Genomic DNA, 15,290 nt, shown 5'->3' with positions numbered 1-15,290 from the left:
TACAAATGCCTTACTGTAATTAAACTAGAAAGAAAAGGGGACAGATAAATAGCACATGTCATCTCAACTTCTTGGACAGCACATTATAGATATCCCATGGAATTACTGCACATCAAAGATTGAAAAGAAATAGTGCCTGCACTATGTCATGCAGTGCCTACACTACGCATCAGTGTACTAAATGGCCTGTTCTGCTGAACATCAATCTGTGACATATTTGCCAGAGATGACATGGGCACTGTGAGTTTATGGAATTCCTTTCCACATTCTGCTCTTCTGTGGATGTTTACTCCCAAACACCACACTGCATAGACAATACTATTGGAAAGTGGGAGAGGTGCATATTAGGGCTGTACTTCTTAACACTAGCCAACGAGGTTGGTCATCACCGGTTGAAAGCCACGTGTACAAATTACTCTTGTTGATATGTTTTCCTGTTCTTCAACATAATGAGCACCTACACAGAGTACAGACAACTACACACCATATGAGTATATTTGTCACTCATTTCACATTCCTGTTGGTTCATATAGGGTTCACATTAATCACATAATCTTCTTCACAGGGTTGAATAAGCAAAATAATTACCTACCACAACGGCAGCTAGAAATAAAGTGATACATCAGGGTACAATGCTTTGATAGATCAGATCAGGACTTAACTTGATGACGATTTAACATGGCTATGTTGTACTTCAGACTTTGCAAGAAAGCCCTTTGAGTTCCAGTTCAGAGGAAATATTGTGACAGACATTTTACATTTAATGACTGTGTTACTCAGATAGGGGAGATTAATTTATGGCTAGTCCACCCTGTTTTCAAAAGACCTAATGATGTGTATTCTTGTGTGTACAAATGGGAATGTTTGGTCTGGAGAAATGGAAGTCAAGCTGTGCCACTAAAGGCAGTCAATAATAATAATAATAATAATAATAATTTATTTGTATCCTGCCCCTCTGAGAACAATCGGGGCGGCTAACAAAGTTAAAAATACAAAACATATAAAATCCCTGGTACCCTCCCCTCCTTAAAAAAGTATTAAATTCAATGCGATATTTAAAAAAACAGAACAAAAAACAACAACAAACACACAAACATACAAGTTAAAAACTGACCAGAAGATCAACAACATCCTACCAACAAGCAACCAGTGGGAGCAGCAGTATCTTTCCCAGACGTTCTTCTAAGGCTGGGTTCTCTATTCTGGGAAGGCCTGTCGGAAGAGATCCGTCTTAACAGCCTTTTTAAAGCTGTCTAAGGATGTAAGTAGATGGATCTCATCCGGCAGGCCATTCCACAGTCTGGGGGCGACGATGGAAAATGCCCTCTGGGAGGTAGTCGAAAGCCTAGATTTTTGTGGCTGAAGTAGGCCTCTCCCAGAGGAGCGGACTGCGTGGGGAGGATTTTAGGGGAGAAGGCGGTCCCGAAGATAGGTTGGACCCAAGCCATTTAGGGCTTTAAAGGGGATAACCAACACCTTGTACTGTGTCCGGAAGCTAATGGGCAGCCAGTGGAGGGACTTTAGAACCAGGGTAATATGGTCCCTCCTGGATGTTCCAGAAATTACTTTGGCTGCCATGTTCTGTACTAGTTGCAGTTTCCGGACCAAGCACGAGCGTAGCCCCATGTAGAGCGCATTACAGAAGTCTAGACGTGAGGTTACCAGCGCGTGCACAACAGTCTCAAGATCCCTTACTTCCAGAAAAGGGCGCAGCTGGCATATCAGCCGAAGCTGATAACAGGTGCTCCTGACTGTCGCATTTACCTGGTTCGCCATCAGGAGCGACGAGTCAAGGAGCACCCCCAGACTGCGAATGCAGTCCTTGACGGAGAGTGTGACCCCGTCCAGAACCAGAGGTTGCAACCCAATTCTTGGTTTCGGGGCTGCTACCGTGAGCACTTCCGTTTTGTCTGGATTCAGCCTCAATCTGTTTTTCCTCATCCAGCCCATTACTGCCCGAAGACATTCATTGAGAGAGGAAACGCCATCAGAATATTTACAGTAAATGCTGCCATCTTTACTATCCCCAAATGCTCCTAGCATACACAGAAGGGAAGATTTGTCCAATCATCCCACTAACAAGTTTTCCTAAGTACTTTTCCTCTGTGGGAGAACATTACAACATGCAGCGCTACTCCTGAAACCTGAAGTGTTTATCACAAAAAAGTTATCATTTGCCTTACTGACTGTGTAAACTTGTTGTTATAGAAGAAGAGGGGGCAGGTGAAAAGTGGCTAGGTACAAAGGAAAGAAGTTTTATTTTAAAATTACAGTGCCAGGTTTGAAACTGCAATGTCAGAAAATATTTAAGTTCTGTTTGTGTAACATCTACTTAGTTTCACCTCTTGCCTGTTCACTGGTGATAGGATCACAACATGGCACTAAGAGCACAGTTATAGTCCTATTAAATAAGATAATGAAAAATGTCCTTGCCTACCACTGGGAATAATGAAAGATACTTACAAACAATGTACTCTTGTTTGAGTGGGAGAAAAATGTGTTATCTCCCCAAACAGATGCGCTTCCTTGAGGGAAGACACCTGGATTCTATAAGCGAATAAGAATAATTGTGCATTTGTGCAGTTGTTCTGGAACTGATAATTTGGAAAGGCCCTGGAGTGCTGACACATTTCAGAATAATTAGGCTGCACCTACCTCTCTTTCTTGTAGCAGTCTGCGCAAAGTACGTTTCCTAACAATGTGACGCCTACGTACATAGAGACCAATGCCCAATGCTATAACAACTAAGCCAAGGATACTTCCAACAACTCCAGCTGCAATTGATGGGACCTTTGAGCTGGAAGACAAAAACAATACTTTTATATTAGATTTATATTTAAGGGAAGGAGCCAGCTCACTGAGTATTCAAAGTTGACCATCTTGTATTAAAAACATATGGAGACAAAACAGAACTAAGCTGTTTTAATGACAATGAGGGCAAATTTGCCCTCAATGTGATGGGCTCCAAAGTGCTGTGGTATACACAATATCAAGTGCACCCAACAATCTTTCTGTCATAATGAAGGGCCAGCCATGGCTAGGAATGACAAGTGTTAGAAGTAAACTGCGTCTTCAAGATGTACCCTAGATAGTTCAAGAAGACTGCACAAACAAAGTTGATCCAATCTCACATATCACTTTACATATTCTATGACAGATAGTTCTCACCTAGGAGAAAGAAGCATTCCCCAGGCCAGAGTTTGCTTCCGTCATAACATAATGTAAACTATCAAACCCATGGAGGGTTTGATCTATCAAACCCATGTAAACTATCAAACCCATGGAGGGCTCAGTGGTGGGACATTTGTTCCTCCAAATGTTCCCCAGCCCTGGGCTAGACAAAGGTTTGTCAACTAAACTGCTACTTGAGAAGCCTAAGATTATGCTGTAATACAAAGTTCTACTCTTGATGTGAATTTGCATAACATTTGTCATAAATAAAAGAGAAAAACAGATTATTAAATCATCTGTACACATATTCGTATGTACCTACACAGAGATATATGTTGTATTATTCTCACTGAAAACATGTAATTAAGTAGAAATATTTACCCAATAGGACAACCTTCAAGTCCTGGTCCTTTGCAGCTGTAAAAGAAAGAAAGAAACAATAAAACAATTAACACAATATAGATTCTTCAATGGACAATTTTTCTGTGAGTCTTCGAATGCTCTTTTTTTCCTTTTAAAGACAAGGTACTTGCTTAGGAAATAAAACACCTGGGAAAATATCAAGAGCTTTAAAGCAGATGCCTTTGTCCAGAGGACAGAATATGCTGTATGTTCCATTGATGGAACAGTTTCAGACCTGAGTGTCTCCAAGCACATGAAGAAGCGTGCCTGCCAGAATTGTAATCAAGCACAGACCAGAACTCTCAACTCCCCCATTCCGCATGTACAAATTCATTCTCCAGAAAGTGCTGCCTTATTCAATGACTTCAAAAGGTTGCTCATCCTGACCACACAAAGCAATGTATCACAAAGAGACGACTGTTCACTGGCCTACATGAAAGGAACAAGCGACTTGCTGTGAGTGGACAAAATGTTCACTTTTAAGATTCAAACATTAAGTCCTGACAGAAAGGTGAATGGTTGAAAACCTCTAGGGATAGGGAAATCTCTCTGTACTGTACTAGACCTCTCAGGCTATTCAGTCCAGCTGCTCACATCGTACAACAGCACACTTGTCTGTTTTAAGGAGAAAACATTAATCTCAATGACCTGACTTATGATTTAGGGCTCATATTCAGTAACAAAGATTTCATCACTGAGCACTATTTTGGCAATAATATACAGGAGCTAGATTCATTGTACTAATAAAGTGCTGCTTCCTCTACTGTTGAGAGTATACATGATACATCTCTCTGATTACAGCTGCTTAACAAAAATCAGTAATTAAAAAATCATTTGCTTTTATGTAGTATTTCAAGTGTTCACATATATTGCCCCAGCAGTCCTAAAAGCACCTCTGTAAAAGGGCCTACTGTTTTCTACAAATGGGGTAAAAGAAAGTTGAGTTCAAGGGATTTATTTTTTTATGTGGTTTTATGCTGTTTCCAATTATATTCCTAGCACTGTAACAAAACAAATAAAGCAATAAAAATGAAAATTATCCAAGGCAAACCAAGTGAATGCATAGTGGAAAAGAAATTTAAACCAGGAACTTCCTGGTTCACAGTTTACTCACTTAGCAAATATGCCATACAACCTCTCAATGTAATCAAACTCCTTTAAAACCCAACAATCCTTACATAATGTAAATTAAGGACTTCAAGTCATGTGAGCTGTATTACACAACTTCAGTTATCACTGGAAATGCAAATCCAAGAGACTGGGAGGTAACTTTAAACACACCTTAGGACTGATTCTCAAACAACCTTTCCAGATATGATTCCTGTAAACCAGAGCTGTCTGACAGAAAGTGGTGATGTCTCCTTTATTGGGGTTTTTTAAACAGAGACTGGGGGGCTCTTCAGACCGGCCATTAAGGCTGGTCTGGGGACAGAGTCAGGGCATCGTGTCCACAAGATGCATGCCCCAACTCCACCCCAGGGTGCCATGACACCGTGCCACATGACATGTGGTGTCATGGCACTACTCTGGTGGTGTGTCCATACAACGCAGTGCCAAAGGAGCGCTTTCAAGTTGCAGCACTGTGGCTATTACACCCTTCCCAGGGCACAAAAAGGAGCCTCTTTTTGCAACCTGGGAAGGCTGGACTGGGGCCACAGTGTATGGTTGCTGTGGCCCTGATCCAGCTAGGAAAGAGGCGGTGTTGTGCCGCCCCTTAGGGCCTGTGTGTACTGCCCATGGATGGCCATCTGTTGGGGTTCTTTGATTGTGTATTCCTGAATTGCAGTGGGTTGAACTGGATGGCCCTTGCGGTCTCTTCCAACTCTATGATTCTATGTTTGGGTATGCTTGTAGTTCTCTGAACAGATTTTCATTTGTAAACTGAAAAAAAATCATTATCTCTCCCAGCCCTTTACAAGCCTGCTTGCTTAGGATAGCCTCCACCTCTCCATTTTAGGCTTTTTTGTTTATCCTTGGGTAAATGGATTTATAATTGCAACTTGAGAATGCAAACTCATTAACTCAGACTGTTCCCTGACATGCTATGTATGATTACTGTATATATGTAGCACTTCAGTATTAGGCACTGGACTGGATTTGAAAGAAACCTTTCAAATTAAGGGTGGAGGAAGTATGTAGCTCTCAAAGTGTTTTTAGGTCCCCGCCCCCTTAGAAAAAAAAATCTTTGCTTTTTTATTTTAAAAAATGCCTCTGTGGGGACAATTTTGCACGTTTACTTCTAGTTTATAAAAAGGCCATCCCAGGCGGAGACAAAATGTGGAAAAACTACCCCCATGCTCCCGTGAGGCATGCAAAAAAGATTTGGGTTGTGCAGGTTGTCCAACAAGGTTGACCCTGTAATCTCTGGAAACTGCCCATTTCAGCTTTAAATATTACTGTACATGTAGAAGTACTTTTCAATGAAGGGCTCCCACTCAGCCCACATAATGCTTTCATGACCCAGCCATGCGAGTGGGGCCAAATCCATGGAGTCTTCCAACAGAATCAGCATTGAGACCTGCAGGGTGCTATAGTTATGTTCCTTGTGATCAAAGAGTGTGATCAAGTCAGCAGATAACTGGGTCACATAAGAGTGTCTCAAAGATAAATTCACTTCCACATGCCTATCGTTATATTTAAAGTTATTTTCATACAACAATGACAAAAGAAAGAGTTCTTCTTAATACCATACTAATAGCAGGTGTGTCAAGTACCCTCACAATCTAATCCAAAACTTATTCCACAGGAGAAAACCTATATGCAACAACTATGAGTAACAAAATCAGTTGAAATAATTGAATTTAAACATGGCAAACAAGACATTTATTGGGGGAAAGCCCTTGCCAAAATGCATGTACTAGAGGAAATAGTGTATTTATTATTTTTATTTACTGAATTAATAATAGCTTACTTGCTAATTAGCTTACTTGCTGTTCACCACTATGATCTTTGGAATAGCGGTATATAAATAAAACAAATTAATAATAATAATAATAATAATAATAATATTTATTTATATTTCCCACCTTTCCCAAGGATCGAGGCAGGATTACATCAATAAAAATGATATAGTAGTACAAAAATACAATCAATAAAACACTAATAATGAATTAACCAACCTTCCTATTAGTTCTCTAAAATAACAATTCATCAATAGCCAACAATCATCGTCAGGTATGTATCGTACCTTTTCCTGAAGATGGGATTAAAAAGTACAAAAGTAGAACTTTCCAGTAATTTTTATTTTTCATTTTATACAAATCATTATCTATTAATTTTTCTTTACACAGTGAAAACTTGCAAATTAAAATATTTTAAGCCCACAATTTCAGTTTGTTCAAAAAGTATCTCTACTCACCCGCGAATACAATTTGGATGACATAGTTGACACACTGAGTTTTCGTCTGGATATTTCCAGATTAAAGTATCATTTTCACCCATGATGCCAGAAGGGCATGATTTAACACAGTGTGGACCATCTATTAAGTGGGCACATTTGAAGCAGTTGTCTGGACCCTGCATGAGTAGCAAGATATTATTTGTGAACAGAAAATATATTTCTCCATGAGCTGAAAAATGCAGTAAAGGAATAACATAAACATTAGCACTGAGTTTTCAAGCAATTATCTTGATTTTTTTTAAAAAAAAAGTTAATTATCCCATTAAATTTGGAACATTGCATTTCAGGTCCTCCCATGATTCATGTTACTTTTTTTCATACATCATTTCAAAAATTTTTTTTACATTTTACCATATTTTGTACTAATAAAACAGCAAGTTAGTTTTTTCAACATGGAACACAGAAAGAACAGGTATAGGTTCTTAGACCATGAAAAGGAAGAGCAGTTCAACATGTTTTGGCAAACTTTTTATTCAAAACTATTGTTAGTTTTGAATATCCACATGTGAAGCCACCAAGTGAGGCAAAGCTTGTGTAGGTAAACACAAACATTTTGAACCTTCTAAAGTCCACCTGAAGGCTGCTTCCAAAATACATCCAGGGATGATTTCCCCTTTTCATCCACTTTCCTTATGATCTCCATTTTGGTGGCCAATATAGCTCTATGCCGTTTTTATATGCTTGAAGGAGAGGGTGAGTCAGGCTTATCTGCTCTCCCTGCCTTCCTCTTTGTTTTGTGGTTTAAACATGCTCAGTAATGGATTTAGGGGGTATCTGCCATTTCACTTGCCGGTTGTACACAGGCACACAGCTAAGGTAGGTTCAGTTAGAACAGAATCCTATTCTTTTCCAAGTTGAGCTTTGCTGCAGCCATTCTGATGGAAACTGATACTGGAAGTTTGTGTTTCTCCTTCACCATCCTCCTAATGCTGACAGTGTTAAAAAAAACAACACCCTAGCTAAGTAGAGGAAACGGTGGGCTGGGAATATACAAAGACTTTGCAAAAAGGAGGTTCTTTTCCAAAAGCTCTATTCACTGAGATATTACATGTCTGGAAAAAAGAGGGCAGATATGATGGGCAGTTACATTTCTCCCATTGCCTCTGAGTAAAAACCTGAACTTAACTGGCTGGAACAGATCCTTTTCTGACAGAAGTTTGTGCCCAAAGCATTGGGAGGTGTTTGGCATGTTTGAGAACAATATTTTAGAAATGGAACATTTCAAATATTTTATTTTTTTAACCTATAATGCACTGAAAATCCCTGGAACAGAATATAATGTCCCCAAACTCCAACTTCTGAGTAGCCCACCAAATTCACAAGTTTAACAAAACTATATGGGAGTGACACAATAAGTCACAGAAATTCAAAAGAAGCACTTTGTACCTATTCTGGACAAAACATTTGTATTCTAGAAGGTGCCCCAGAATGCCTACTTTTTAAGTAGCCATGTCAATCAAACTCACCAGTTCATAAGACTAAATGAAAATAAACCAGAAGCCAAAAAATTCAGCAATCATTTTCTGCTACCCATTCTGGGCAAAACCTCTGTGTTCCAGAAAATGGCCCGCAACACCAGATAGCTCACCAGATTAATCAGTTGCAGAAAACAAGATGGGGAAGATTAAGTAAGCCAGACAAGTTCTACGCTACAGAAACCGCTACTGAAAAATGGTCCAGAACACCAGCTTTTGAAGGATCCACGTACAGAGCAGATGCAAAGAAGTAGTTCAAATGGAATTCTGGTGGTTTCTTACATCACTCCCCTATAGAGATCCATGACTGGTGAGTTAGGTGTGCATGGCTCCCTGGAAAATTGGCATTACAGGGCATTTTCTGTAATACAGATGTTTTTCTGGAATGGGTGGAACGTGGTAGTTTCTTTCTGACTTTTTTGGCTTGTTGCATTACTTCTATCTAGCCTTATGCCACTTATGTACTGGTGGAAATGGCTATTTGACAAATCGGGATTCTGAGCCATTTTCTGGAGTATAAATGCAGCTGCTTTGGCCAGAGTAAGTACAATAAGGTGGGTTCTGGGAAGGATTTTTGTGACTTCCTGCATCACTGCAATCCAATCTTGCAGGACTAGAAAATCCTCAGGATGGTTATCCAGAAAGTTGGCATGCCTTGCTGTTTTGCAAGATATAAATGTTTTGTTAGAAACAGGTGCAACAAAGAAGTTGCTTAGGGATTTTTGTGGCCTTTTGCATTACTTCCCTCTACTCTTGTGCAACTGGTAAATTTGGTGGTGTGGTTATCTAGACAGTTGGTTTTCTGGGCCATTTCTCACAACACAGATGTTTTGGCTGGAGCAGGTACAATAAAATGGTTCTTGTGGAATTTTTATGTCTTAATATATCATTCTCAGTTAGTTTCATGCAGCTGATAGTTCTGATGGGCATGGTCTACTATGAATTTGGCATTCTAGTTAATGTTATTCTGTTTCAGATGGCTTGTGGCCATTAAAAGGTCGGTAAAAGCAAGTCAGTATGGTGTAGTGGTTTGAACGTTGGAGCAAGGTGGAACAAGTAGGAGGGAAGGACTGGTAGTGTAACAGGTAGATACAACGTGTAAGGGAAGGCGGTGCAGCAGCACAATGTAAGGTAAAAGGAGGAGAAGTAGGAAAGGGAGGGTGAGATATGCAAATCACTAAGAGTTGGAAGCAGGAGAGGGAGGCATGGCAAAAGGCAATGGAGGGAAAAGGAGGGAAGGTAGAAGGGAGGTGTGGTGGGAGGGTGTGTAGGCATAAGAAAATTAAAAGTGCAAAGAGTAGGAGGCGAGGTGGCTCATGGTGAGACAAGGAGAGACGTGAGAATGAGAGTTGCAAGCGATGGAGTGCAAGGAGCAAAGGAGGGTAATATAGTGATGGTGCAAGGTGAAGCAAGGTAGGGAGAGAAATGAAACTGTGGAGGGAAGGAGAGGCTGTGAAGGCAAGAGAGGTGAAGCAAGGTGCATGGTGCAGTGGGGAGATGCAAAGAGCAAGGGAAGCAGGTGCAAAGTAATGCAAAATGCAAAGGAAGGAGGTGCAGTTTGCCAGTGTCTTCTTACTCTTTTCAACATTTCCCCCTGTGAATAAGATGGCAGACATTTTCAGGGGCTTCCTGTGATATTTCCATGGATCTGGTTTTGGGTTTTTTTTGCCATCAGTAAAAACACTAATAGCAAAAAATAATATATTTATTTGATGAGAATACAATAGTATTAGCAGATCTTGTGCATGACAAAATCTTACTGCTGCTGTTATTGCTGTTATTTATTTATCACACAAGGAATGTACATGGTCCTGTCCTTTTGCTAATGTCCACAACAACCCAGCAAGTTTGATTTGCTGAGAGCTAGTGATGCTCCAAAGTCACATGGTAAATTCTATTATTTGAATTTGTTAGTCCATCCTTATATACATTACTCTATTGGTTCTCTTTCTCAGAACAGTAGTTACTATAAAAATAATACAAATGTTGAATAACAGTGGTAAAAATGTGTTGAATCTGCATAATGTAAATAATATGCATAGTTTTAAAAGATGTCTGGATTTGAGAAGCTGGAGCATGGTAACCCTAGGCAACACCAACTGGGGAAATGTTCCTGGCAGGCTCCACTCTGGTGCCACAACAAACTACAATTCCCAGAATTTCATAGCATTAAGACAGGGCAGTTAAAGTGGTGTCAAACCAGATTATTTCTGCAGTGTGGATGCAGCCTACATCTATAAACCATTTTGCCTTATAAAGTGGCAGCCTGTGATTATTACAAGATGAGGACCAGTTGCTATTTCCTAATGGAAGGGTTCATGTCTCCAATACTGTCACATCAAGATTACATTCGAAGGACACATCATTTTGCTCCCTTCTCATCTGCCTGAGACTAACTCTGATTTTCAATCTAGTTTGTTCATGGAGAAGTGCCAGCTATGTTGGTTTTAAAAATTGCAACTTAAAACAAACAACAGCTGCAGCTCCCAACCTCTCATGAGCAGAGGCAAGGGATTAAATCAGTTACTGAGTCATTATTTCTCAACAATGTCTGGAAGTGATTAGAAGCTGTTTTTATGTTACCAGAATTGACAAGCCAGTAATTAATTTCATGTTCCAGTCAATAATTCATTATTATTAGCACAATAGCATTTATAATTGATTTAATATGGACTTACAGGTCCTGTGCAAGTTGCATCAGATTCAGTTGAATTTTGCACCAGGCATTCTGGATGGCACTGAAGGCACTCAGAATCCTTTATAAATTCTCGAGGTTCCCTGAATAAAATAGAAAATGAAATGCAGGTCATTTCCAGTACCATATGAGTTAGTTTGTCTGTACTGGAACAGACTGAACAACAGCACAAGAAAACTACAAAGTAGCACTGAAAGGCGTAGCTGTACACAAAATCTGATCACTTTCTAAACATTGCTGGGACACTCAAATCATCCCAATAGCCACACCAATAGGGTAGTTTGTCAGATAACAGAAACTTCCACTACTTTCAAACACCAGGAAGGTGATAGTACCAATGTATCTGAGATCCTGTGATACAGGATGGAATATAATTAGTTGAAAGAAAGAATTTATATTTGCTAGTACACAGGAAAAGGAAAGCAGGAAGGAGTGCATTTGTGTGAGGGCATAGATGATTACTCAAAGAACTACAGTTATAGCTAAACCTGTTCTCCTTTGTGGTCTCTCTGCCTCACACAAATGGGTGATTAGCTAGCTTACCAGTGGAGGTGAGGCAGTTCAGTCATGGATAGATAACACTGCCTAGCCAGTCTCTGCATCTGCCTGTGCCCTGAAGTCAATCTGATAATGCCAGATGAAGGTGAAACCCATGTGGCTGCTCTGCAAAACTCCAGCAAGGATAATTCTCATAGCCACTCATGAGAGGTGGAAATGGCATGGGTGGAGTAGAATATGAGCTCTAGTGGCAGGAGCTTCCTAGCAATTTGGTATCCCAAGTTGGTAAGATCAACAATCCATCTCAGTAGTCTCTGTGGTGAAACAGGAAGACCACACTTGTCTCCCCCCCCCCCCCCTCAATATCAGATGAATAGGTTACGGGACTTCTGGAGAGGAGAAATGTGTAGGAGAGGAGAAGTGAGCATAGTGGACCAAGGCCTGCTAGACATCTAGACAATGCAAGGCCTTCTTCAGCTGGTATGGAAGATTCTAGGTGGAAGCCTGGCAACACAGTGCCCTGGTTCAGGTGGAAGAAATGCAGGATTGGAAGAAATGCAAGATTGAAACGAAGAACCACTTTATCTCTATGGAAAACTAGATAGCAATAGAAACAGCAGCTTCATTTATATAGCAGCTTTATACTGCACTAAACAGTCTCTAAGAGGTTTACTAATTGCCCCCAACAAGCTGGGTACTCATTTTAGTGACCTCAGAAGGATGCAAGGCTGAGTCGACCCTGAGCCCCTGGCTGGGATTGAACTCACAACCTTGTGGTTTGGGAGTGAGTGGCTGCAGTACTAAAGCCATCACAAGGTGAGGATCAGAAGTGAAACATGAAGCTTCTTAGGTTGGAGGGTCAAAGGAACCACAGCTGTAGAGGATAAAATCAGAAACTCACACCAGGATCACCATTTTGTTGGAAGTGAAGCAGCTGAGCAACTCGCCACACCATGAACTCGATTCAAATAATGAGATCTCAGATGGCACTGGTATAATCTGGTGAGAGGAAAGCTTGAGCCAATCTGGAACTGAGAATCGCTCCTATGAAAAGGAGAGTCTGAGACATGTTGAACTTGGGGGATCACACCCATGGCGCTTGCGTGACGTTTAGCACACAGAAGGACCTCCGTGTGATAAACTCCATAGGAGATGCAAGAGCACAAGAGCAATGCCACATCTTGCCACACTTACACTGTATAAAAATGGGCCACATGCAATCCTACCATTTGGAGGGGGAAGGCTACATTTTAAGGCAATAACACTGCCATTAAAAAAAAATGGAATTATATAAATTAAACAACAATCAGATGATAATTAAATCCATATCTTCTCTACAACCTACAGTGTATTATTAAAATAGGAAAACTGGGAGCAGAAGGCTCAGCTATTGCATGTCAAATAATTTAGCACTAATTAAATCGTCTCTGCTCACAATTTGATGTAAAAAGACCCTATTTGCCATGTGGGTCAAAACATTACCTGAAGGATGTTTATTTGAAAAGCGTAACATTTGCTGATACATAAGGTTCTTTAGAAGGTTTTCATATTATATAGTTTGTTCTGATTAATTTTTTTAAACTAGCCTTACAAGTTTGTAAAGACAGACCACAAGAGAAAGGAAATAAAATATTTTCCATGATAAGCATGTTGAGGTGTCAACTTTGCATACTTAATATTAGAGTATGCAAATAATACCAAGAGGTTATTCTTCTTAAATGATCATAATTCTGGTTCCATTCCAAAAAAAGTATAATAGTTCTGTGCGCCCAAAGAGCTTTTGTATTTGTCTTTACCAGCATTGCAAAGTACTCTGGAAACTTATAGGCTGCATTTTTGAATTCTCTTTGCAGGCCTGGCTATGGAGAATATTACTGCTGGCATTTGCAATGGTCTGTATGACAGCAAACAAACTGAAGTTTAATCCAGACTAAACAGATGTGTTCCTGATCAGTAAAAGAACAGATCTGGGAATAGACATTCAAGTTGTGTACCCAATGCACAGTATACTCTCCCGAAAGATGAAAATTTACAGTTTGGGGGTACTACTAGATTCATATTTCAGTGGTGACCAGGAGTGGATCCTGTCTTTTAATGAATTTTTGAAAAGTTTTAATTTTATACATGATTTATATTTAAAAATAATTTGTGTACATTTTACTGGGTTTTTAAAATATGTTTTAATTTGTTTTGGCTTTATTATTTTGTAAGCTGCCTTTACTCCCAATATTGGGGGAAAAGGAAGCATAAAAAATAGTTATCATGTTTCAGTTTCTGGATGACTTTACAATTAGTTTTAATAGTCCATACAAAAATAAATGGTTTATTTTTCCAGCTTGCTTTGATATTTCATATTGCTTTCTTTAATATTACTGAAATTGGTCTCACTGCAATGGATAAATAATAAAGGAGACAAGGAATCACCCTGAAAAACTCTATGCCAGTTATCTTCATTTGCTATTAACATGATGTTCCATAATTTCACTAAAGCTGAGAGGAATTTTTTGTTTACTAAAATTTCAAGGATCAGAGAATGAAATGGGTTTTTTTTTGTAGTCGATCCATGCTATATGGAAATATGTCTTCCCTCTTTTATAGATTTTCAGTATTATTTTATCAATTAGTAATTCATTTTTTTAAATGGAGGAAACTCTTACCCTTGCATAACATTGCATTCCTTTACACATTCCTGCTGGCGAATAAAGTGTTGGCAAGAAAAGCACTCAAAGGGTCCTGGGCCCCAGCAGCCCACATCTGAACAGAGGGGATGACAAACCTCTCCTATAGCAGCTAGGATGGAAGAGACAAAAAGCTAAAAATCAGTACCTCTGTATCATAAAAATAATTTTAAAAAGACTTAATTCAAAATTACTAAAGAGCAAAAGTACCGAGGACATGAATATGACATAAATATAATATTTGTTTTAATAAATTGCTAAAATCCATGAAACCATGGACTTCCAGAAGCTATTCATAATGCATTCATCTTACAACAGTATACTGTCTAGAATAAGGATGGGCAACTGTAGCAGATCTGGGGTCACATTTATCCTCCAGGATCCTCCAGCCTGCATTGGTTACTAAAAAATAAATCAAGAGCCCCCAAAGTGGCTGGAATTCTAGTTCTGGTTCTTGAAAAATATGTATTTTCCATTTTACACAATACAAGAAGGCCTTGCGACTTTGTGATTTGCAGAAATTCACATTCTTTTTTTTGGATCAGAAAAAGATCAGTAGTCTGTGGATTCTGGAAGTGTTATGGGGGGCATATAAGGCCCTGGGTCTGCACTTTGCTCACCCATGATCTAGAAACATTTTCATCTAACGATTCACTTTTATATACACTACAACTTCCCCTTTCATCTATAATTTCACTAAATCTCCTCTCAGAAGGTTGTGTTCAAATATTTCACTGCAGATGTTGTGGAGAACCATGAAGCCTTCCATTTGCCCTTCTATATGGCATTTCCTACTAATCAATGACTTGCAATGACCATCCTCTCCCACCCCAAATCTCAGTGGAGGTTGCTTTGGAAAACTATTGTTTGGCAACATGGGCTTGGAAGACCCATATGTACAATTTAAATTTAGGCTCAGCTTTACTACTATGTGAAAGTCTGAGAGCTTTTACAGCAAGAGACAAAGAGAA

The 15,290-nt window shown here is 39.5% G+C and overlaps 1 protein-coding gene across 1 annotated transcript in view; it reads right to left on the bottom strand.

Annotated features, from left to right (window-relative positions):
* EGFR (epidermal growth factor receptor) overlaps positions 1–15,290 on the bottom strand; it is a 168,085-nt gene that overhangs the window by 29,894 nt on the left and 122,901 nt on the right. Inside the window, exons 13-17 of the mRNA XM_089532529.1 lie at positions 14,299–14,431; positions 11,127–11,226; positions 6,932–7,089; positions 3,553–3,588; positions 2,656–2,797 (exon numbers count right to left, since the gene is read on the bottom strand). Of these exons, the coding sequence (XP_089388655.1) occupies positions 2,656–2,797; positions 3,553–3,588; positions 6,932–7,089; positions 11,127–11,226; positions 14,299–14,431 (569 nt within the window). The remainder of the gene's footprint in view (positions 1–2,655; positions 2,798–3,552; positions 3,589–6,931; positions 7,090–11,126; positions 11,227–14,298; positions 14,432–15,290) is intronic.

The sequence above is a fragment of the Sceloporus occidentalis genome, unplaced genomic scaffold (genome assembly GCF_023333645.1).
Source record: "Sceloporus occidentalis isolate IW3139 unplaced genomic scaffold, rSceOcc1.0.p SCAF_7, whole genome shotgun sequence".
NCBI classification, from domain to species: Eukaryota; Metazoa; Chordata; class Lepidosauria; order Squamata; family Phrynosomatidae; genus Sceloporus; species Sceloporus occidentalis.
Note: the sequence above shows the minus strand (reverse complement) of the source record. Positions and strands in the feature narration are given on the sequence as shown.